Source organism: Xyrauchen texanus, chromosome 6, assembly GCF_025860055.1.
Source record: "Xyrauchen texanus isolate HMW12.3.18 chromosome 6, RBS_HiC_50CHRs, whole genome shotgun sequence".
Taxonomy (NCBI): domain Eukaryota; kingdom Metazoa; phylum Chordata; class Actinopteri; order Cypriniformes; family Catostomidae; genus Xyrauchen; species Xyrauchen texanus.
The window spans coordinates 1,825,174-1,852,673 of record NC_068281.1 but is presented as its reverse complement, the minus strand read 5'-3'; the positions used below and the strand labels follow the sequence as shown (position 1 = coordinate 1,852,673).

Sequence of the window (27,500 nt, the reverse complement as noted above, 5' to 3'; positions counted from 1 at the left end):
TAAATTAAACTTATTAATTAACATTGTGCATGAAATGTGCTTTATTAAGAAACTTGCCTTGCCTAATAATTGCATATAGTATATTTCAGAATAACAATAATTTAAAGGTAAATATGCATTAAAATGTATGGGGCTACTATAGTGATAAACACAAGTCCACGAGCTATTATGCTATTTATTTGTTAGCAAAAACATAATGATGAAAGACAAATGTGGTCATAGATATTAATATGTCCGTTGTTAATTATTGCAATGATAATTACATTCATTTAATAATAATAATAATAATAATAATATAACAAGCAATATTCGGAGGAGTCGGCTATATAAATCCATATGCCATATATTTGTTGCAGAAATATAAAAAGACATATTACAGATATGAATCTTTCCGTAGTTATCAAATTTATAGCATATATTTAATAATGCTAATATAGTAAATTATATATAAAGGAGCAGACGTATCTGTAGCGTAAACAAATAAAGCAAAATATCTGGTGTGTTTTAGGGGATTCATTTAGCTGTTTTCAATCTAAGAGATGCATTAATATCCGGTGCATGAAATAGGTGAGACTTCAGCACCATGGCCAGCGCGCGCCATGCGCGTCAGATGCGCGCGCTCTCGCTCAATGACAGATGCGCGTGCAGGCGCTCAGTAGAAGCGCTGTTGTGCAGCGAGTGAGCCGCACAAGCGCACCGACAAAGGCTTCGGTGCATCATGTTGGACTGACTGCGGACTGGTTTTGTAAAAAATAAATAAAAAATAAGGACTTTTCTGGAGGTTTCAGCGCAGGAGAAGGTGTGTGTGTGAGCGAGAGAGAGAGAGAGAGAGAGAGAGAGAGAGAGAGAGAGGGCGGTAGGAGAACTATGGAACTCACAATGGAAAACATTGGAAACATGCACGGCGTCTCGCACTCGCATGCGGGGGACTTGATGAATTCCTCGCATAGTAGACAAGCGTCGGCGTCGCACCGGAACTTGGCATCGCACGGGCGCTCGGCGATGGTCTCCAGCATGGCTTCGATTCTGGAGGGCGCCGGAGAGTACCGGAGCGACCCCACGCTGTCTGGTCACCTGCATCCCGCCATGACCATGTGCGAGTCGGGCATGGGTCTGTCCAATACGTACACCACCCTCACACCGCTCCAACACCTGCCACCCATCTCCACGGTGTCCGACAAGTTCCACCATCCCCACCCGCACCCGCATCACCACGCCGCGCACCAGCGCCTCTCCTCCGGCAACGTCAGCGGCAGTTTTACGTTCATGCGGGATGACCGCGGCCTGGCCTCCATGGGCAACTTATACGGCCACTACCCCAAAGAGATGTCCGGGATGAGCCAGCCGCTCTCCCCGCTCTCCAACGGCCTCGGATCCCTGCACAATTCCCAGCAAGCGCTATCAGCGTACGGGCCGGGCGCGCACCTCCCCAACGACAAGATGCTCTCCTCGGGAGGCTTCGAGTCCCATGCGGCGATCCTGTCGAGGAGCGAGGAGCATCTCGCTCGGAGTTTAGGAGGCCACGGGCACGGCATGATCTCCAATCTGAACGGCATGCACCCTCACAGCCACCTGCACTCGCAGGCAAACGGGTCCATGCTGAGCGACAGAGAGCGGCACGGCGCCGGGCCCGGGCTGAGCGGCGGCTCGGGGCAGGGGGACGAGATCAACACCAAAGAGGTGGCCCAGAGGATCACGGCCGAGCTGAAGCGGTACAGCATACCTCAAGCCATTTTCGCCCAGAGGATCTTGTGTCGATCCCAGGGAACTCTATCTGACCTCCTGCGCAACCCGAAGCCCTGGAGTAAACTTAAGTCCGGCCGGGAGACATTCAGGAGGATGTGGAAGTGGTTGCAAGAACCCGAATTCCAGAGGATGTCTGCGTTAAGGCTCGCAGGTAAGTCAGTATTGTCCTCAGATCTTTAGTGAATGAAGTCTGGTGCATAGTGGCACATCTGCTCTCCATATCACAATAATCACTGTCACTCTGCCGCTACAAAATTAACGAAAGTTAGACTATATGTTCACAATGCAAATCTCTGATTATGCAATTAGCTGTTATTAAATAAATTCAATATACGCAATTCAGCGTGCACTGATGAGCACTGATGTCTGTGCATGAATGTTTAAACTGTTTGGGGAAAAACAACTTTAATACACAAAAACACATTTACATTTTATTTTTGCACACATTTGTAAAGGAAATGTCATAATAATAATAATAATGTGTTCCAGTGAGGTCAATGGAGCCAATTTTGAGAGGGTTTAAAGGCAGAAATGTGATGCTTTTAATTTTATAAAAGCACTTACATTAATATTTATGTTAAAACTCGTGCATTTTTTCTTTATTATCTGTAAAATCCGTCGTTTTATGGTTCATGGCGTTCGTCGTCATGGCAACGAAGTTGTAAAATTTGATTATTATTGCCATATACCTTTCCACAGAAAACATTAGTAAGTGATTTTATGACAGTAAAATCACGTTAAGACGCATAGAGTTTATGTGGCTTAACTTTTGAAACTATTTTAACATTTACAGATTAAACCCCATTGACTTGCATTGTGAGCGCTTTTGCTTTTTTTTTTTAACATTTGAACGAAAAGGAGGGGCGAAATTATTTTTTAAATTGTTACAAGCCAAATAAATTAATAAATAAGTAAATAAATATAATTAAAATCCTACCTTTGAGCACAAATTGTGTAGAAATGCTGGAAAACAACAGGCATTTGTTGAACAAAAATAAAGCCTGCACAATTGCATATTTAAATATGATTAAACAGGGCCTAAAAATGTGTTCTAAGACGACATGGACATGTAGTGTAAGCGTTTGGTACCTTGCTGTTTGGACCGGTGTGTTGACCATTGCGTGACGTCACGTGGATTAAGGTTCCGCTTTCAACACCGGATTCAAATGGAGCCTAAAAGTGTTCCGCAATGGCTCCAGAGTACAAGCTCTCTAACACTACCCGATTTAGGACCATTTTTCTTCAGGGTGGCACTGTGGATTTAAAGAGTGTGGATGTGTTGTGGACTGGATGACCATCACACATTTCAGGAACGATTTGCTGTCAGAGGCTGATAAGGGGCTAGAGCGACGACAGATGGGAGATCAGCGCGCGCAGGTTTCTTCGCAAATGATCACATTTGTGTTTTGCCTCGTCCCGTGGGTGCATTTGATACCCCGCGAGTCTCTGTAGTGTTCAGAGTGCCGGAGCGCGCGTGGAGAGTGCGCGTAACCGCCACCTGGTCGATAGCGCAGATTTCCAGCGTCCCTTTTAAATGGCGCGCGCCGATCAATGATCCAGCACCGAGAGTCAGCTGACCACACTGACGTTTCATACGACTCGCTGCGTTTTAAACAGCCTCATTATGCTCCTATGTCCATGCGTGTGTGACGCGGGCAGCATTTGCACGCGTCCGATGTTGAAAAATGGGATTTTACGTATTCATTATAAAAATCCTCATCATCACCATATAGTGAATACGGCCAGTTTAAAGTGTCTGTGAAACTAACTTAAAAGTAACAAGTAATGTGATTACTTTTGACTGATTACAAAGTCAGTAATTCGTCATTTGTAGGGAATTACTTTTTTGATGTAACTTAATGGTATTTTTTGGGATGATAAACACAATTATTGGTGATTTTGAGGAAGAAGTTGCTATAAAAGCCAAATGTTGTAATCAATAGGATTTCTCCTTTTAGCCTTCGGGGGTTGTGTGGCTTCGGGCCCCTGAGACATTTAAAGAGCCGGTGTGTGTGAGAGAGGGCAGCATTAGTGACCTGCGAGAGGACACATGTCCAATCTGTGTGCATTTGAATGTTTAATGGATCACTTGGCAACTGTGATTAATTACTCCTCAGCACAATTAAGACATGCTCTCTCTCTCTCTCTCTCTCTCTCTCTCTCTCTCTCATCATTTACTCACCCTCATGTTCAGTGGTGGATTTAGGCATGGGCGACATAGGCACGGCCCCCCCAATCAACAACTTTGGGGGCGTGTTGAAGCGGGTTTCGCCCAGGGCGCCAAACAAGCTAGAACTGCTACTGCTCATTTGTTCCAAACCCATATGACTTTCTTTCTTAGACATTGTTAGACTCGCTATAGGCCACTGATTTGATGATTTTATGACAAACTGTTCAGAAGTTATAAGCAAAAATTTGCTTTTTTCATATCTCGTGACCAAAACTCTGCAGGTAACCTCAGGGCCTAATAGTGATGACACGTACCAAGTTTCGTCCCAATCTCTCAAAGCATTGCAGAGATACATTCTCAAGTTCAATTTTGCGTGTTCTTCGCCAAATTCGTTGAAGCGCCATTCGAAGACGGTATGGTTTATCAAAATTCTGTGAACAAAATTTTGTCGTGAGTGCCTCTAGATGATGCACGCCAATTTTCATGAAAATCAGACAAACGGTCTAGGATGACTTCGAAAAAGTAGGTTTTTCAGAAAATTCAACATGGCGGAAAACATTTCATGACGTATAATGACATCATAGGATGCACTCGAATCGTCTTGAGCCCTGGAATGATTATAAATGAACAAAATACGAACTTTGAGATGTTTGCATTGGATCAAGTTTCAGTTCGAACTTCAATAATAAATATAGCTGTAAGCAGCAATACCGGGGTCAAGCCAATTATCATACATATTAAAAATAGGCAAAACATTTTTTGAGTGTGGTAATTTGAGAATAATGGTTGAGATCTCATGAGTGGTGAGTTGTTTGGAGTGATTTGTTTGGAGTGAATCGGACTGTGCTAGTCACGTGCTGTACAGTATGTACACACACAACGCAAAAGATAGACCTGTCCGTTATTTCATGGGACACACTCGGCTCTCAACTCAAGTAAAATAGCCTTTCTTTTATTTTGCTGTGATGTTTAACCTCTGGAGACCTGAGCGTGACTGATTTGATTTGTGACTAGTAGCCCCCAATAAACAAGCAAAACAATGTATGTCCTCATATGTGGACAGCAGGACTAAGTTGTAACTTTTGATCAGATTTTAGGAATGAACGCACTTAACTGCATAGAGAGCTATAGGATGCTCCCTTGCTCCCTATTTAGTGCATGACTTAACCTCCAGTGTGCTGTCTGTCTGCACTGGTCTCAGAACAGTTATAGGAGAGCTATAGGATGCTCCCTTGCTCCCTATTTAGTGCATGACTTAACCTCCAGTGTGCTGTCTGTCTGCACTGGTCTCAGAACAGTTATAGGAGAGCTATAGGATGCTCCCTTGCTCCCTATTTAGTGCATGACTTAACCTCCAGTGTGCCGTCTGTCTGCACTTGTCTCAGAACAGTTATAGGAGAGATATAGGATGCTCCCTTGCTCCCTATTTAGTGCATGACTTAACCTCCAGTGTGCCGTCTGTCTGCACTGGTCTCAGAACAGTTATAGGAGAGCTATAGGATGCACCCTTGCTCCCTATTTAGTGCATGACTTAACCTCCAGTGTGCACTGGTCTCAGAACAGTTATAGGAGAGTTATAGGATGCACCCTTGCTCCCTATTTAGTGCATGACTTAACCTCCAGTGTGCCGTCTGTCTGCACTGGTCTCAGAACAGTTATAGGAGAGCTATAGGATGCTCCCTTGCTCCCTATTTAGTGCATGACTTAACCTCCAGTGTGCTGTCTGTCTGCACTGGTCTCAGAACAGTTATAGGAGAGCTATAGGATGCTCCCTTGCTCCCTATTTAGTGCATGACTTAACCTCCAGTGTGCTGTCTGTCTGCACTGGTCTCAGAACAGTTATAGGAGAGATATAGGATGCACCCTTGCTCCCTATTTAGTGCATGACTTAACCTCCAGTGTGCACTGGTCTCAGAACAGTTATAGGAGAGTTATAGGATGCACCCTTGCTCCCTATTTAGTGCATGACTTAACCTCCAGTGTGCCGTCTGTCTGCACTGGTCTCAGAACAGTTATAGGAGAGCTATAGGATGCTCCCTTGCTCCCTATTTAGTGCATGACTTAACCTCCAGTGTGCCGTCTGTCTGCACTGGTCTCAGAACAGTTATAGGAGAGCTATAGGATGCTCCCTTGCTCCCTATTTAGTGCATGACTTAACCTCCAGTGTGCTGTCTGTCTGCACTGGTCTCAGAACAGTTATAGGAGAGCTATAGGATGCTCCCTTGCTCCCTATTTAGTGCATGACTTAACCTCCAGTGTGCTGTCTGTCTGCACTGGTCTCAGAACAGTTATAGGAGAGATATAGGATGCTCCCTTGCTCCCTATTTAGGGCATGACTTAACCTCCAGTGTGCCGTCTGTCTGCACTGGTCTCAGAACAGTTATAGGAGAGCTATAGGATGCTCCCTTGCTCCCTATTTAGTGCATGACTTAACCTCCAGTGTGCTGTCTGTCTGCACTGGTCTCAGAACAGTTATAGGAGAGCTATAGGATGCTCCCTTGCTCCCTATTTAGTGCATGACTTAACCTCCAGTGTGCTGTCTGTCTGCACTGGTCTCAGAACAGTTATAGGAGAGATATAGGATGCTCCCTTGCTCCCTATTTAGGGCATGACTTAACCTCCAGTGTGCTGTCTGTCTGCACTGGTCTCAGAACAGTTATAGGAGAGCTATAGGATGCTCCCTTGCTCCCTATTTAGTGCATGACTTAACCTCCAGTGTGCTGTTTGCACTGGTCTCAGAACAGTTATAGGAGAGATATAGGATGCTCCCTTGCTCCCTATTTAGTGCATGACTTAACCTCCAGTGTGCTGTTTGCACTGGTCTCAGAACAGTTTGAAATGCATCTTATTTTCATCATAACTGCATATAAATCATCTGAAAGACACATTATTCATATTTTGGATACGTTTATTCTCAATGTGATAAAGACAGTAAATATAGGACTTTTATGGAAAGTTAGTCTTATTGTCCACATACGTGGACGTTGCGTTTAACAGATTGCAGTTGCACGATAAATCGATGATTTCTTTTAAATGGCATATCGGATGAAACTAGAGACTCTACACTTTTGACTCAAACAGGTTTTAATGTGAAAACTTTAGCTGGTTTCTTACCAGATGTAGTTTTGTTGCCGTTTCTCCGAAAGGCAAACTAAGCTGAGATCGGCGTCATGTTGTTTTGTCACATGACCCGGTGCACTGATAGTTTAACCCTTTAATGACAGCCTAGAGTCTCCTGAACTGAGATCAGCTGGTTTAAAAGAATAAATAATTAAGCAAGGGTTCGGATATTAAAACGAACTTTACAATTGCAAAGACATCTACACGCTGGAGGCTTCTGTAAATCCATCTCAAGCTGTGAAAACAGCACTTCAGTATAAGCCTCTAATAGGGCTTCTTTCAGACAACAAGTGGGGTTTTTGTCCAAATAAGGGGCTGTGAAATGTGCGGACGGTTCTGTTAAGCTCTGAGCTTATGTAAAGAGTACGAGAGATACACTGCAAGACACTCGTGTGTAATCCACAGAAAACTGAAACGAGACGTATAGTTAGAGCACATCTACATTGAATACAATTATCTGGGCTGTATTTCTTTGTAAAGGGATTAATGGAAAGGAGGCGGCGAGAACTGGCATGACAATATAAATAATAGTTTATTATAAAACTGAAACAAAAACACACACACAAAGGTGTAGGACAGCTGTCCATAAATCTCTCTCTCGGTCCCACTGCCATCTTCGGTCGGCCTTTATCCCTCTCTGAGGCTTGATTAGCCTGATTAGGGGCCGGGTGTGCGGAATCTCAACCCGTGTTCTCAACCTGTGTTCTCACAGGCCGGGGAGCCCCCGGCATGACGTACACCCCCCCTCCCCACTTTTCCTGGGGAGGGCGTGACTTCTGCCCCGTCTGCCTGCAGGTCATCCCCACCTTCCTGGATGAGGGAGGGGACAAGGGGAGGGAAACAAAAAAAATGTGGCACCTACATGCCGTAACGGCGATCGTGCCAAAGTAACAAAACAATTTAAAAAGAGATGGAAAGGCCAAAACGAAGCGGCAGTGGAAGAGAGAGAGAAAACACTTACTCGCCGGTTCTCCGATACGCCGTAGCTTGATCCTCGGCCACTCCTCCACCCTCCAATGGACGACAGCCGAGCCTCCCCGGGCGGATCGGAGGCAGTCTTCTGGCCCCTGGCAGACGGAATGCCCCGCCGCATTCTCGGGAAACAGAAGGGGTCTCCCCCGCCCCTGGTAGTGGTTCACCCGCTCCAGGCAGTCGGCCGGGAGCCCCTCCCCGCTCGCGGTCTGAACAAGATGCACACACATACAGTATCATCGCGCACATCACCGGAAATGCATCAAAGTGGACAAAGACATCCATCTAGTGCATGTTAACATACACTAACAATTAAAAACAGCAAGAGAGCAGAGCAGCTGAATGAAACAGAATGAGGTCTCCTATTCAGAGTTGTAACTTAACATTGCTTATTTTAAAAGCATTGAATTCGCACATGCCTTGTTGCCTGCCTGCCATCGTATACTGCCATTTTTTTAGGTTAAAGTGGTTGCTCATCTTGCCACTTTAGCAAAGATTGGTTCATGGCACCTTACCATAATAAAGTGGTAAAGACGCTGGCTACCACCCCTGGAGTTCGCAAGTTCACCAGTTCTAATCCAGGGCATGCTGAGTGACTCCAGTCAGGTCTCCTAAGCAACCAAATTGGCCCGGTTGCTAGGGAGGGTAGAGTCACATGTGGTAACCGCCTCATGGTCACTATAATGTGATTCTTGCTCTCGGTGGGGCACGTGGTGTGTTGTGCGTGGATGCCGCGGTGGATGGGGTGAAGCCCCATTGACTCCCAGTGACTTCCATTGACTCCCAGTGACTCCCAGTGACTCCCAAAAAAAGCATTGAATTTGCACATGCCTTGTTGCCTGCCTATCCCAGTGACTCCCAGTGAATCCCGGTGAATCCCAATGACTCCCAGTGAATCCCAGTGACTCCCAGTGAATCCCAGTGACTCCCCAAAAAAGCATTGAATTTGCACATGCCTTGTTGCCTGCCTGCCATCGTATACTGCCATTTTTAGGTTAAAGTGGTTGCTCATCTTGCCACTTTAGCAAAGATTGGTTCATGGCACCTTACCATAATAAAGTGGTAAAGACGCTGGCTACCACCCCTGGAGTTCGCTCGTTCGCTAGTTCTAATCCAGGGCATGCTGAGTGACTGCAGTCAGGTCTCCTATGCAACCAAATTGGCCCGGTTGCTAGGGAGGGTAGAGTCACATGGGGTAACCGCCTCATGGTCGCTATAATGTGGTTCTTGCTCTCGGAGGGGCACGTGATGAGTTGTGCATGGATGCCGCGGTGAATGGAGTGAAGTCTCCACATGCATCTTGTCTCTGTGGCAATGCACTCAATAAGCCACATGATCAGGTGGTAGAGCGGGTTGGCCACTAATCGCAGGATTGGCGGTTTGATTCCAGGCCCACACGACGCCACATGCCAAAGTGTTCTTGGGCAAGACACTGAACCCCAAGTTGCTACCAATGCCGCCATTGGTGTATGAATGTGTGTGTGAATGGGTGAATGAGTCACAGTGTAAAGCGCCAAGGTTAAAAAGGCGCTATATAAGTGCAGACCATTTACCATTAAGATGCGTGGATTGACGGTCTCAGACACGGAGGCAACCGAGATTCATCCTCCGCCACCCGGATTGAGACGAGTCAATTCGCCACCACGAGGCCTTAAAAGTGCATTGGGAATTGGCCAAATTGGGTGCTAAAAAAACCCAGTAGCAATTCATTTTCGGCCATTAGCAGCAGTACAACAACAAATGTCTTTAAACAACAACACACGTCCATATAAATTTATAAATCCAATTACAGTGTTTCAGCGGCGCTTGTAAAAGTACAAGCAGCTCGTGTCTTTAAAACAGATTGTAAAAGTTATCAGATTTGGCCATTTTGAAATGATCTGCATCGACCAAAAACGGTGTCTGCTTGGCCTATTAACCAATTCATCTCATGATCTCTGGACTGAATGTTGCAGTGAACGTCAGCAGACATTGTGAAGTGCTGGCCGAGACAGAATCTCAGTCCGCTGTGTTGTAGAAGTGTTAAAGCCGGCAGGTCTGTGTCTCCCATTCACATATGTTTGCCTGCCGCTGCACGTATGATCGATCAATATTCCAGTCTACCACCCCCCCTCGACTCTCCGTCCTTTCTCTCTGCAACACATCACAAAAATATTACCCTCTGTCCATTACGACTGCCACGGCAGTACTGAACCCGAACATACACAGCAGCAGAAATTCAGGATCCCTGATGAACGGACAGACGTCGTATGAATGCATGCTAAATGCAAGATGGCTGATGAGGTGATGTGATTCTTACTGGAGTAACAAAATGAGTCTGGATGATATTTAAATGTAATAACATCACTAGGTTCGATAATCATGAATCAAACTGCACTGTACATTGCATTACATTACAATGAAAGGCTTAAAGGAATATTCTGCATGCAAGTTACTCTCAATGGACAGCATTTGTGGCATAATGTTGATTACCTTAAACATTTGTTTCGACTTAAAAAAAAAAGCACAAATGTGTGTTCAATTGAGACACTTACAAGGTAAGTCAATGGAGGTCAATGGGGGTCAATGGAGGTCAATGGAAGTCAGTGGAAGTCAGTGGAAGTCTGTGGAATTCATTGGAAGTCAATGGAAGTCAATGGAGGTCAATGGAAGTCAATGGGGTCAATAGAAGTCATTGGAAGTCAGTGGAAGTCATTGGAAGTCAATGGAGGTCAATGGAGGTCAATGGAAGTCAATGGAGGTCAATGGAAGTCAGTGGAAGTCATTGGAAGTCAGTGGAAGTCATTGGAAGTCAGTGGAAGTCAATGGAAGTCAATGGGGTCAATAGAAGTCATTGGAAGTCAGTGGAAGTCATTGGAAGTCAATGGAAGTCAATGGAAGTCAATGGAGGTCAATGGAAGTCAGTGGAAGTCATTGGAAGTCAGTGGAAGTCATTGGAAGTCAGTGGAAGTCAGTGGAAGTCAATGGAAGTCAATGGGGTCAATAGAAGTCATTGGAAGTCAATGGAAGTCAGTGGAAGTCATTGGAAGTCAGTGGAGGTCAATGGAAGTCAATGGAAGTCAGTGGAGGTCAATAGAAGGCAATGGAAGTCATTGGAAGTCAGTGGAGGTCAATGGAAGTCAATGGAAGTCAGTGGAGGTCAATGGAAGTCAATGGAAGTCAGTGGAGGTCAATGGAAGTCAATGGAAGTCAATGGAGTTCAATGGAAGTCATTGGGGTCAATTTTTGGAGGGTTTAAAGTCAGAAATGTGAAGCTTATAATTTTATAAAAGCACTTACATTAATTCATCTGTTAAAACTTGTGTATTATTTGAGTCGTAAAGTTCGTAAATCGTAATCTTTACAGTACTTTAGGGTTTTAGTGTTTAAGGTGTTACATCGTCATGGCAACGGATTGCAAAATTGTCTATAACTTTCCTCAGATGTGGTTAGTAAGTGATTTTATGACAGTAAAATCATGTAAATCATGTAATTGTTTATGTCTTGTGTCTATACTTTTGAAACAGTGAGTATTTTAACGTTTACAGATGAAACCCCATTGACTTGCATTGTAAGTGCATGTTTGTAACTGTGATTTTTAAATAAACATGGGACAACATGTCGTAAACAACATGTCGATTGAGCTTAACTTTGAATTGAATCCGGAGCATATTCAACTACTGTATATTCAATTATAAGTAAGCTGATGGTAGTTTGATGTCCTGAAGAATGTAAACACTGTAAAACGACTTTCCTTCTCGGCGGATCATATAAAGAGCGCTATTTAAACATCAATTACAGATGGATAAAATCAATGCCGCCTTAAATTTTTTTCTCATTAAATGGTAAATGGTCTGCACTAATATAGTGCTTTTTAACCTTAGCGGTATTTAAAGCGGTTTACACTGTGACTCATTCACCCAATCACACACTCATACACCAATGACGGCAGAGCTGCCATGCAAGGTGCCAGCCTGCCAACTTGGGGTTCAGTGTCTTGCCCAAGGAGACTTGGAGTCATGGGGAGTCATGTGGGCCTGGATTGAACCATCAACCCTGCGATTAGCAGCCGACCCGCTCTACCACCTGAGCCACAGCCGCCCCGAATATGCTGTTTAGCATCAGATTACGGAAGTAAATGTGTTGCAGTTGCATCTCATGCTGACTTTAACTGATGAACTAATAAGGTGCCAAAAGTTCATATTTGTTCAAACCAAGTGCATTTATTTAACGAAAGCATCCCAAAATATTCACATACGATTATAATGCAATAAATGTTCAAATAAGGTGTATAGAGTACCACAGTCTGATTCCGGAAGTAAAAATCCTGTTTAATGTCTCCATAGGCAAACTTATGTGAGCTCAGAAGTTGTGAATCGATGGTAGATGCTTCTGTTGAAGCCACACGGCCATTATATTTGAAGAAAAATCATGTTTATGAGCAGGATTCCTGGTGAAGAACTACACAACCCATGATCCTGAAGAGAAAAATCCACCAATCAGAGAATAGTGGCGACTCCCAGTGACTCCCAGTGACTCCCAGTGAATCTTAGTGACTCCCAGTGACTCCCAGTGAATCTCAGTGACTCCCAGTAATCCCAGTGACTCCCAGTAAATCCCAGTGACTCCCAGTGAATCTCAGGGACTCCCAGTGAATCTTAAATCCCAGTGACTCCCAGTGAATTCCAGTGAATCCCAGTGACTCCCAGTGAATCCCAGTGAATCTCAGTGAATCTCAGTGACTCCCAGTGACTCCCAGTGAATCTTAGTGACTCCCAGTGACTCTCAGTGACTCCCAGTGAATCTCAGTGACTCCCAGTAAATCCCAGTGACTCCCAGTAAATCCCAGTGAATCTCAGTGAATCCCAGTGAATCTCAGTGAATCTCAGTGACTCCCAGTGAATCTCAGTGACTCCCAGTAAATCCCAGTGACTCCCAGTAAATCCCAGTGACTCCCAGTGACTCCCAGTGAATCCCAGTGAATCTCAGTGAATCCCAGTGACTCTCAGTAAATCCCAGTAAATCCCAGTGACTCCCAGTGAATCTCAGTGAATCCCAGAGAATCTCAGTGAATCCCAGAGAATCTCAGTGAATCTCAGTGACTCCCAGTAAATCCCAGTAAATCCCAGTGACTCCCAGTGAATCTTAGTGACTCCCAGTAAATCCCAGTGACTCCCAATATTTTGCAATAAACTTCCATTCTTCTACTCAACAACTTTATAGCAAAAGTTTTGTATTTTTCTATAGTTTTTAATCCGGTGATGTCATGCAAAATGCTTCATGGAACTGTAGTTTTTATGTATTTAATGAACACACATTTATGAAAACACTTCCGGAACCAGTAAGGGTAACAAAGTGTGTGCGCGCACATGACACTCAAAAGTGTGCATGATGAACAAAAACCTGCTTTTGAGTGGCGTGAGAGGGCTGCTATACATTCACATCACATGTCCTCAACTGTAGCCTATTCCATACTTCACAAGAATCCAAAACAAAAACCTCTCCTCAATAGACTGGAAATAGCGGTTAGCGTGTTTTAGAGGTGCACAAAGGCGAGAAACATGAAATCTTAAAATATGGAACAGATAATATCTGACAAAAGCAGCCGCAGTGGTGATCCAGCCATTGATTGAGGGTGGGAGAGATTTGACTTTGCGAGGAGGATGGAGGCGAGATGCTGAAACGATCGATCGATGCTTTAATAATTGATAAGTGAGCGGGGAGGGGAGACGAGTAGCCCGTGTAACAGAGTCAGTTCTTGGTAAGCAAAGTGAAACGTGCAATGAATACACACAGACGATGTCAGCACTGCATCGGCGAACCGCAGAACGGTTAAAGACGAGAGGAATGAAAACCAGAGCAAGTATTGCATCCATCCCCAGACGTGTCATCTCAGACGTGCCATGTTTGACTGACGAGCGTTCGTCCGTGTCAGTAAATACACGTGATACGAGAAGGTTGAAGTGACGCTTGCTTTGTGTTCGCACAAGTTTATCTGATGCTGTGCAACTCCAAAAGTCTGAAAATGTGCGATACAAAAACCTGGAGAACATTTAATACAATGCATCAGAAATATTGAAGCTCTTGTATTAGAGTCACTAATCGAGGCTTCGGTCATGTGACTTCATTGCACAGCGGTTTGAGTGCTCTCAGAACAGAGGATGCATGTTTGTACACGCATGTGTGTTTGTAAGTGTGAACATATGAAGGTGTGAATGCATGCATAAAAATACGATGAGGCGATTGCATGATTAAATGGAGGAAAGGAAGTGTGTGTGTGTATGTGTGTGTTATAGAGTGTGCGCTACACATTGTTAAGGCTTATCTGACTTGCACTGAATCTGTATTGATTTCCTTCCCCATGCATCTCTGTGGCTCTCGCCAGCAGCAGCAGCCATGCACACACACACACACACACACACACACACACACACACACACACACACACACACACACACACACACACCCTCCCGGACACACCACTGGCTTTCCCATCGACAGATCTGTCTTTAAAACACAAAAACACACACACACACACACACACTCACACACTCAGTTGTGTTTCCATGTTTTATGGGGACTTTCCATAGACATAATGGATTTTATACTGTACAAACTTTATATTCTATCCCCTAAACCTAACCCTACCCCTAAACCTAACCCTCACAGAAAACTTTCTGCATTTTTACATTTTCAAAAAACATAATTTAGTATGATTTATAAGCTGTTTTCCTCATGGGGACCGACAAAATGTCCCCACAAGGTCAAACATTTCGGGTTTTACTATCCTTATGGGGACATTTGGTCCCCACAAAGTGATAAATACACGCTCACACACACACACACACACACACACTCACACACTCACACACACTCACACACACACACACACACACACACACACACACACACACACACACACACACACTCACACACTCACACACACACACACACACACACACACACACACACACTCACACACACACACACACACACTACACACACACACACACACACACACACACACACACACACACTCACACACTCACACACACACACATGTTGTGTTTCCATGTTTTATGGGGACTTTCCATAGACATAATGGTTTTTATACTGTACAAACTTTATATTCTATCCCCTAAACCTAACCCTACCCCTAAACCTAATCATCACAGAAAACTTTCTGCATTTTTACATTTTCAATAAAACATAATTTAGTATGATTTATAAGCTGTTTTCCTCATGGGGACCGACAAAATGTCCCCACAAGGTCAAAAATTTCGGGTTTTACTATCCTTATGGGGACATTTGGTCCCCACAAAGTGATAAATACACGCTCATACACACACACACACACACACACACACACACACACACACACACACACACACAGTTCGTAATAAACAGTATTTCTCATATAAATAAACTTCTGCATGAGTGATTATAAACCCATGTTGTGTAAAGTTCTTATCAAGCTTTTGTGCCATAAAGAAGAGAAATAAATATCGACTGTAATTAATATAATCTTAATATAATCTGTGTTGGTGTATATAAACGAGCTTTTAATAATCTCATGAAATAATCCTCAAAGCATTTTATAAATCCGAGGCTTGAACGACAACAGAAAAAATATATTATTATTATTAATTAATATTATTATGATTATATATAGACAGTTTCTGCGTCTGAAGTCTAATGTCGGCCATCATTGATCACGTGTTATTTGTATATCACGAACATTTAAGCCTGAATTATTTATTAAGACTTTTTTGTACATTTTTATTTGATTATATTTAATATTTGCTCATCGAACTTACAGAGACAACTTTCCGACATCATGAATTGTGCCTAAAAGAAAATATTATAAAAGCAAATCTTCAATATTGAATTATACGAATAAAGAAAAAACAACTAAACAACAGATTTGTCGGGGTGTAAATGCAAGAATTCAAAATCGAATAAAAGGATCATTTTTAATTATTGTTGAGGTAAAACACTAAAATCCCGCGTAAAATCACGTTTAGGTCAAAAATATATATATATATAATATATATATATATATATATATATATAAGAATCAAATCATTTAAACTAAAATTCTGTGTATTTATTTATTTTCCAAATTTCAGGATTGTGAGAAATATTTAGATAATCATTTAATAATTGTATTCCATTGCTCTTTTTATTTTAATGATAGAAATGAATGTTATATTGCTTAAAGCATTTCTGTATTTAACATCATTTAACGGGTTTTATTTGATTGACATGATTGTTTCTCGCCAGCAGTAGTCCGGCCCGCTCGGGAGAGGGTTCGTTTCACCACCGCACCCAAAAACAGATCCGCCCCGCTCAAGCCATCGACCCCGAGCCGAGCTGCTAGCGGCCTGGTGCGGTTAGTTATCAACCCCGCCCTCGCTCTCTCCGCCACGCCCACACTCACACACAGACCACGCCCATTTCAGCAGAATGCATGCTCATTTGTTTAACTGTAATGATCGCACTGCTGTGGATATAGATCACTATAGTCGACTGTTTGAATCTGTTCCTGTAACATTACAAAAATATCCACTTACAGAAACTGTTTTGTTTTTGCTGAAATGGTCGTGTCAGCGTTTAAGATTATTTACACCTGCAAACACCTGCAATACAGGTTTCTTGTATCGGCTCTAAAATTGATATATATGTGTGTGTGTGTGTGTGTGTACATGTGTGTATGTGTGTGTGTGTACATGTGTGAATGTGTGTGTGTACATGTGTGTGTGTGTGTACATGTGTGTGTGTGTGTGTGTGTACATGTGTGTGTGTGTATGTGTGTATGTGTGTGTGTACATGTGTGTATGTGTGTGTGTGTACATGTGTGTATGTGTGTGTGTACATGTGTGAATGTGTGTGTGTACATGTGTGTGTGTGTGTACATGTGTGTGTGTGTGTGTGTGTACATGTGTGTGTGTGTGTATGTGTGTATGTGTGTGTGTACATGTGTGTATGTATATATGTGTGTGTGTGTGTGTGTGTACATGTGTGTATGTGTGTGTGTGTACATGTGTGAATGTGTGTGTGTACATGTGTGTGTGTGTGTACATGTGTGTGTGTGTGTGTGTACATGTGTGTGTGTGTGTATGTGTGTGTGTACATGTGTGTATGTATATATGTGTGTGTGTGTGTGTGTACATGTGTGTATGTGTGTGTGTGTACATGTGTGAATGTGTGTGTGTACATGTGTGTGTGTGTGTACATGTGTGTGTGTGTGTGTACATGTGTGTGTATGTGTGTATGTGTGTGTGTACATGTGTGTATGTATATATGTGTGTGTGTGTGTACATGTGTGAATGTGTATGTGTGTGTATTTGTGTACATGTGTGAATGCGTGTGTGTATGTGTGTGTGTACATGTGTGTATGTGTACGTGTGTGTGTACGTGTGTGTGTATGTACATGTGTGTATGTGTGTACATGTGTGTATGTGTACGTGTGTGTGTGTGTACATGTGTGTATGTGTATGTGTGTTCAAGTGTGTACGTGTGTGTACATGTGTGTATGTGTATGTGTGTTCAAGTGTGTACGTGTGTGTACATGTGTGTATGTGTGTGAGTGAGTGTAGGTGTGTGTTTATACACACACACACACACACACATACACAATCCAACACTCACTCGCACACACACACATACACAATCACACACTCACTAACACACACACACACAAACACACACACCCTTACACACATGTTGTGTTTCCATGTTTTATGGGGACTTTCCATAGACATAATGGTTTTTATACTGTACAAACTTTATATTCTATCCCCTAAACCTAACCCTACCCCTAAACCTAACAGTCACAGAAAACTTTCTGCATTTTTACATTTTCAAAAAACATAATTTAGTATGATTTATAAGCTGTTTTCCTCATGGGGACCGACAAAATGTCCCCACAAGGTCAAAAATTTCAGGTTTTAGTATCCTTATGGGGACATTTGGTCCCCACAAAGTGATAAATACACGCTCACACATACACACACACACACACACACACACACACACACACACACACACACACACACACTCACTCACTCATTAACACACATACACACACACATACACACACACACACATACACTCACACACATTCACACACACACACACACACACACACACACACACACACATACACACATGTACACACATACACACATGTACACACATACACACACACACACACACACACACACACACTCACTCATTAACACACATACACTCCCGTTAATCTGCAACATTCAGTCCGTCGCAGTTCATAATAAACAGTATTTCATATATAACATATAAATAAAATAATATAAATATTCAATCTATTTTTCCCCCAAATAGTGAACATACTTTTAGGCTACATTGGAACTCATCAAAAGGGGTTCTGAAAATACAAAGTGGGCCTATCCCAAAGCAAGTTTATTATTCATCCATGTGAGTGATCTGAACATATCAATACCAGCGTCACCACTGGATTACAAAACTAAACACGCTGCCAATTAAAGTGTGATGTGCAAACGGCGCTAATATTTGTGTATTGAATGTGTTTGTCATTATCAAGTGGCTATCAGTTTGTACCAATGCCAGTAACCCTGACAGCTCACACGCATGTCTTGCACCTTTATTTAAAGCAGGCTCTCAGGATTAATTCTGCTTCAGTTGAGCAGACAATTGAGCTGTTAAAAAAAAAGAAATTACACTGTTCAAATGATGGCGGTATAAGGGCGACTCCCACATATCATTACGACTGGGCATTATTGAGATGGAGGGGCGTTGTTAACCCTGGGCATGAGTGCTGTGGGCCTGGATTAAATAAATGCATTATTTAAAAAAAGGTCAATCGATTTACTACTAATCTGTAAGGATGTAACGCATCGAACGCATCTAACCCATCTAACCCGTCTAACGCATCTAACACATCTAACCCATCAAACCTGTCTAACGCATCTAACACATCTAACCCGTCTAACACATCTAACACATCTAACCCATCAAACCCGTCTAACACATCTAACACATCTAACCCATCAAACCCGTCTAACGCATCTAACACATCTAACCCGTCTAACGCATCTAACCCATCTAACCCGTCTAACACATCTAACACGTCTAACCCGTCTAACACATCTAACACATCTAACCCGTCTAACGCATCTAACCCATCTAACCCATCTAACCCATCTAACCCGTCTAACCCATCTAACCCATCTAACCCGTCTAACGCATCTAACACATCTAACCCGTCTAACACATCTAACACATCTAACCCATCAAACCCGTCTAACGCATCTAACACATCTAACCCGTCTAACGCATCTAACACATCTAACCCATCAAACCCGTCTAACGCATCTAACCCATCTAACCCGTCTAACGCATCTAACACATCTAACCCGTCTAACACATCTAACCCATCTAACCCGTCTAACACATCTAACCCATCTAACCCGTCTAACGCATCTAACCCATCTAACCCATCTAACCCGTCTAACGCATCTAACCCATCTAACCCATCTAACACATCTAACCCATCAAACCCGTCTAACGCATCTAACCCATCAAACCCGTCTAACGCATCTAACCCATCTAACCCGTCTAACGCATCTAACACATCTAACCCGTCTAACACATCTAACACATCTAACCCATCTAACCCGTCTAACACATCTAACACATCTAACCCATCAAACCCGTCTAACGCATCTAACACATCTAACCCGTCTAACGCATCTAACCCATCTAACCCATCAAACCCGTCTAACGCATCTAACACATCTAACCCGTCTAACGCATCTAACCCATCTAACCCATCTAACCCATCTAACCCGTCTAACACATCTAACCTATCTAACGAATCTAACCCATCTAACCCATCTAACCCGTCTAACGCATCTAACCCATCTAACCCATCTAACCCGTCTAACGCATCTAACCCGTCTAACACATCTAACACATCTAACCCATCAAACCCGTCTAACGCATCTAACACATCTAACCCGTCTAACGCATCTAACCCATCTAACCCATCTAACCCATCTAACCCGTCTAACACATCTAACCTATCTAACGAATCTAACCCATCTAACCCATCTAACCCGTCTAACGCATCTAACCCATCTAACCCATCTAACCCGTCTAACGCATCTAACCCGTCTAACGCATCTAACCTATCTAACGAATCTAACACATCTAACCCATCTAACCCGTCTAACGCATCTAACCCATCTAACCCGTCTAACGCATCTAACCCGTCTAACGCATCTAACCCGTCTAACGCATCTAACCCATCTAACGCATCTAACGCATCTAACGCGTCTAACCTGTCTAACACGTCTAACCCATCTAACCCGTCTAACGCATCTAACCCGTCTAACACATCTAACCCGTCTAACACATCTAACCCATCTAACCCATCTAACGCATCTAACCCATCTAACCCGTCTAACCCATCTAACCCGTCTAACGCATCTAACCCGTCTAACACATCTAACCCGTCTAACGCATCTAACGCGTCTAACCTGTCTAACACGTCTAACCCATCTAACCCGTCTAACGCATCTAACCAGTCTAACGCATCTATCCCATCTAACGAATCTAACCCATCTAACCCGTCTAACGCATCTAACCAGTCTAACGCATCTATCCCATCTAACGAATCTAACGCATCTAACCCGTTTAACGCATCTAACCCCTCTAACGCATCTAACGCCTCCAATGCGTCTAACGCATCTAATGCGTCTAACGCATCTAACGCGTCTAACGCATCTAACGCGTCTAACGCATGTAACGCATCTAATCCATCTAACGCATCTAACGCGTCTAACGCGTCAAACGCATGTAACGCATCTAACGCATCTAACGCTTCTAATGCATGTAACGCATCTATCCCATCTAACACTTCAAACACATCTAACGCATATAACGCTTCTAACGCATCTAATGCTTCTAACGCATCTAACGTGTCTAACGCGTCTAACACATCTAACGCGTCTAACGCATGTAACGCATCTAACCCATCTAACGCATCTAACGCGTCTAACACATCTAACCCATCTAACGCATCTAACCCATCTAACCCATCTAACGCATCTAACCTGTCTAACGCATCTAACCAATCTAACCCATCTAACACATCTAACCCATCTAACGCATCTAACCCGTCTAACGCATCTAACCAATCTAACGCATCTAACCCGTCTAACGCATCTAACCCGTCTAACGCATCTAACGCGCCTAACCAATCTAACGCATCTATCCCATCTAACGCATCTAACCCGTCTAATGCATCTAACCCCTCTAACGCATCTAACCCATCTAATGCATCTAACCAATCTAACGAATCTAACCCATCTAACGCATCTAACCCATCTAACGCCTCTAACCCATCTAACGCGTCTAACGCATCTAACGCATCTAACCAGTCTAACGCATGCGTTAGATGCTTTAGATGCATTAGACGGGTTAGATGGGTTAGATGGGATAGATGCGTTAGACAGGTTAGATGCGTTAGACGGGTTAGATGGGTTAGATGGGTTAGATGCGTTAGACGGGTTAGATGGGTTAGATGGGTTAGATGCGTTAGACGGGTTAGATGGGTTAGATCTAACCCGTCTAATGCATCTAACCAATCTAACCTGTCTAACGCATCTAACCCGTCTAACGCATCTAACCCATCTAACCCATCTAACCCGTCTAACGCATCTAACCCATCTAACCCATCTAACCCGTCTAACGCATCTAACCCATCTAACCCGTCTAACGCATCTAACCCGTCTAACGCATCTAACCCATCTAACCCGTCTAACGCATCTAACGCATCTAACCCATCTAACGAATCTAACCCATCTAACCCATCTAACCCTTCTAACGCATCTAACCCGTGTAACGCATCTAACCCATCTAACCCGTCTAACGCATCTAACCCATCTAACCTATCTAACCCGTCTAACGCATCTAACCCATCTAACCCGTCTAACTCGTCTAACACATCTAACCCATCTAACCCGTCTAACACATTTAACCCATCTAACCCGTCTAACCCATCTAACCCGTCTAACGCATCTAACCCATCTAACCCATCTAACCCGTCTAACGCATCTAACCCATCTAACCCGCCTAACCCATCTAACCCATCTAATGAGTCTAACCCATCTAACCCATCTAACCCGTCTAACGCATCTAACCCGTCTAACGCATCTAACCCATCTAACCCATCTAACCCGTCTAACGCATCTAACCCATCTAACCCATCTAACCCGTCTAACGCAACTAACCCATCTAACCCGTCTAACGCATCTAACCCGTCTAACGCATCTAACCCATCTAACGCATCTAACGCATCTAACGCATCTAACCCATCTAACGAATCTAACCCATCTAACCCATCTAACCCTTCTAACGCATCTAACCCGTGTAACGCATCTAACCCGTCTAACGCATCTAACCCATCTAACCTATCTAACCCGTCTAACGCATCTAACCCATCTAACCCGTCTAACTCGTCTAACACATCTAACCCATCTAACTCGTCTAACACATCTAACCCATCTAACCCGTCTAACACATCTAACCCATCTAAGGCATCTAACCCATCTAACCCATCTAACCCTTCTAACGCATCTAACCCGTGTAACGCATCTAACCCATCTAACCCGTCTAACGCATCTAACCCATCTAACCTATCTAACCCGTCTAACGCATCTAACCCATCTAACCCGTCTAACTCGTCTAACACATCTAACCCATCTAACTCGTCTAACACATCTAACCCATCTAACCTGTCTAACACATCTAACCCATCTAAGGCATCTAACCCATCTAACCCATCTAACCCGTCTAACGCATCTAACCCATCTAACCCGTCTAACGCATCTAACCCGTCTAACACATCTAACCCATCTAACGCATCTAACCCATCTAACCCATCTAACCCGTCTAACGCATCTAACCCATCTAACCCGTCTAACACATCTAACCCATCTAACCCGTCTAACACATCTAACCCATCTAACCCGTATAACACATCTAACCCATCTAACCCGTCTAACACATCTAACCCATCTAACCCGTCTAACGCATCTAACGCGTCTAACCTGTCTAACACGTCTAACCCATCTAACCCGTCTAACGCATCTAACCAGTCTAACGCATCTATCCCATCTAACGAATCTAACCCATCTAACCCGTCTAACCAGTCTAACGCATCTATCCCATCTAACGAATCTAACCCATCTAACCCGTCTAACGCATCTAACCCATCTAACCCATCTAACCCGTCTAACGCATCTAACGCGTCTAACTCATCTAACCCATCTAACGAATCTAACACATCTAACGCATCTAACCCATCTAACACATCTAACCCATCTAACGCGTCTAACGCATATAACGCATGTAACGCATCTAACCCATCTAACGAATCTAACCCATCTAACGCATCTAACGCATCTAACGAATCTAACGCATCTAACCCATCTAACGCATCTAACGCAGCTAACCCATCTAACGCATCTAACCCATCTAACGCTTCTAACCCATCTAACCCATGCAACGCATCTAACGGATCTAACCCATTTAACGCATCTAATGCGTGCAACGTATCTAACGCATCTAACGCGTCTAACGCATCTAACCCATCTAACGCATCTAACCAATCTAACGCATCTAACCCATCTAACGCGGCTAACGCGTCTAACCCATCTAACGCATCTAACCCATCTAACGCATCTAATGAGTCTAACGCATTTAACGTATCTAATGCGTGCAACGTATCTAACGCATCAAACGCGTCTAACTTATCTAACGCATCTAACCAATCTAACGCATCTAACCAGTCTAACCCGTCTAACGCATCTAACCAGTCTAACGCATCTAACCCGTCTAACGCATCTAACCCCTCTAACGCATCTAACGCGTCTAACCAATCTAACGCATCTATCCCATCTAACGCATCTAACCCGTCTAACGCATCTAACCCATCTAACGCGTCTAACCCATCTAACGCGTCTAACGCATCTAACCAGTCTAACGCATCTAACCCGTCGAATGCATCTAACCCATCTAACACATCGAACGCGTCTAACACATCTAACGCGTCTAACGCATGTAACGCATCTAACCCATCTAACGCATCTAACGCGTCTAACACATCTAACCCATCTAACGCATCTAACCCATCTAACGCATCTAACCCGTCTAACACATCTAACGCGTCTAACACATCTAACGCGTCTAACGCATGTAACGCATCTAACCCATCTAACGCATCTAACGCGTCTAACACATCTAACCCATCTAACGCATCTAACCCATCTAACGCATCTAACCCGTCTAACGCATCTAACCAATCTAACCCATCTAACGCATCTAACCCATCTAACGCATCTAACCCGTCTAACGCATCTAACCAATCTAACGCATCTAACCCGTCTAACGCATCTAACCCGTCTAACGCATCTAACGCGCCTAACCAATCTAACGCATCTATCCCATCTAACGCATCTAATGCATCTAACCCGTCTAACGCATCTAACCCGTCTAACGCGTCTAACCCGCTCTAACGCATCTAACCCATCTAACGCATCTAACCCATCTAACCCGTCGAACACATCTAACCCATCTAACGCGTCTAACGCATCTAATGCGTCTAACGCATCTAACGCGTCTAACGCGTCTAACCCGTCTAACGCATCTAACGCGTCTAACGCATGTAACGCATCTAACCCATCTAACGCATCTAATGCGTCTAATGCATGTAACGCATCTAACGCTTCAAATGCATCTAACGCTTCTAACGCATCTAACGCTTCTAACGCGTCTAACACATCTAATGCGTCTAACGCATGTAACGCATCTAACCCATCTAACACATCTAACCCATCTAACGCATCTAACCCATCTAACGCATGTAACGCATCTAACCCATCTAACGCATCTAACGCGTCTAACACATCTAACCCATCTAACCCGTCTAACACATCTAACCCATCTAACCCGTATAACACATCTAACCCATCTAACCCGTCTAACACATCTAACCCATCTAACCCGTCTAACGCATCTAACGCGTCTAACCTGTCTAACACGTCTAACCCATCTAACCCGTCTAACGCATCTAACCAGTCTAGCGATCTATCCCATCTAGCTAATCTAACCCATCTAACCCGTCTAACGCATCTAACCAGTCTAACGATCTATCCCATCTAACGAATCTAACCCATCTAACCCGCCTAACGATCTAACCCATCTAACCCATCTAACCCGTCTAACGCATCTAACGCGTCTAACTCATCTAACCCATCTAACGAATCTAACACATCTAACGCATCTAACCCATCTAACACATCTAACCCATCTAACGCGTCTAACGCATATAACGCATGTAACGCATCTAACCCATCTAACGCATCTAACCCATCTAACGCATCTAACGCATCTAACGAATCTAACGCATCTAACCCATCTAACGCATCTAACGCAGCTAACCCATCTAACGCATCTAACCCATCTAACGCTTCTAACCCATCTAACCCATGCAACGCATCTAACGGATCTAACCCATTTAACGCATCTAATGCGTACAACGTATCTAACGCATCTAACGCGTCTAACGCATCTAACCCATCTAACGATCTAACCAATCTAACGCATCTAACCCATCTAACGCGGCTAACGCGTCTAACCCATCTAACGCATCTAACCCATCTAACGCATCTAATGAGTCTAACGCATTTAACGTATCTAATGCGTGCAACGTATCTAACGCATCAAACGCGTCTAACTTATCTAACGCATCTAACCAATCTAACGCATCTAACCAGTCTAACCCGTCTAACGCATCTAACCAGTCTAACGCATCTAACCCGTCTAACGCATCTAACCCCTCTAACGCATCTAACGCGTCTAACCAATCTAACGCATCTATCCCATCTAACGCATCTAATCCGTCTAACGCATCTAACCCATCTAACGCGTCTAACCCATCTAACGCGTCTAACGCATCTAACCAGTCTAACGCATCTAACCCGTCGAATGCATCTAACCCATCTAACACATCGAACGCGTCTAACACATCTAACGCGTCTAACGCATGTAACGCATCTAACCCATCTAACGCATCTAACCCGTCTAACACATCTAACGCGTCTAACACATCTAACGCGTCTAACGCATGTAACGCATCTAACCCATCTAACGCATCTAACGCGTCTAACACATCTAACCCATCTAACGCATCTAACCCATCTAACGCATCTAACCCGTCTAACGCATCTAACCAATCTAACCCATCTAACGCATCTAACCCATCTAACGCATCTAACCCGTCTAACGCATCTAACCAATCTAACGCATCTAACCCGTCTAACGCATCTAACCCGTCTAACGCATCTAACGCGCCTAACCAATCTAACGCATCTATCCCATCTAACGCATCTAATGCATCTAACCCGTCTAACGCATCTAACCCGTCTAACGCGTCTAACCCGTCTAACGCATCTAACCCATCTAACGCATCTAACCCATCTAACCCGTCGAACACATCTAACCCATCTAACGCGTCTAACGCATCTAATGCGTCTAACGCATCTAACGCGTCTAACGCGTCTAACCCGTCTAACGCATCTAACGCGTCTAACGCATGTAACGCATCTAACCCATCTAACGCATCTAACGCGTCTAATGCATGTAACGCATCTAACGCTTCAAATGCATCTAACGCTTCTAACGCATCTAACGCTTCTAACGCGTCTAACACATCTAATGCGTCTAACGCATGTAACGCATCTAACCCATCTAACACATCTAACCCATCTAACGCATCTAACCCATCTAACGCATGTAACGCATCTAACCCATCTAACGCATCTAACGCGTCTAACACATCTAACCCATCTAATGCATCGAACTCCTCTAACCCATCTAACGCATCTAACCCGTCGAACGCATCTAACCCATCTAACGCATCTAACGCATGTAACGCATCTAACCCATCGAAAGCATCTAACGCATATGGACGAAGATAAATTCATTTTCATTGATGGATGCCTATTTATAACTACTGCACGTTTTAGACATAGATGCAACACGGAGATATAATTTGCCCTGTTGAACGCAATAATGCATAATGCCTATTAATGGTTAATGGCACAATGGCTAAATTAACAGGTAATGACTTAACATACAGAATACAGTAAAAATATAGTATGATTTTACTCTATGGTCTAAATGTATATTATGCTGTGATGTTAATGATTTTGGGGTGTTCTGTGCTATATTTGACACACTGTATGTTATATGATAGTTTGTTTAGTTAATGTTTATTGCATTGTTTGTAGTTCTGGGTTTAGTACAGCAACTTATTATTTAATAGTACATCCAGATAGAGTCTGTGTGATGTTCGTGTGCTATCAGGGAAATGTTTCACCTTTGGCTGCTTTAGACGTGTGGATTGATGGACACATCACTGGCTGAACACATTTTGCTGGATTTAACA

The 27,500-nt window shown here is 43.5% G+C and overlaps 1 protein-coding gene across 1 annotated transcript in view; it reads left to right on the top strand.

The window, feature by feature from the left end:
- Nucleotides 1-867: 867 nt before the first annotated feature.
- Nucleotides 868-27,500, top strand: part of LOC127645796 (hepatocyte nuclear factor 6-like) — a 33,170-nt gene continuing 6,537 nt past the window's right edge. Inside the window, exon 1 of the mRNA XM_052129475.1 lies at nt 868-1,897. Within this exon, the coding sequence (XP_051985435.1) occupies nt 868-1,897 (1,030 nt within the window). The remainder of the gene's footprint in view (nt 1,898-27,500) is intronic.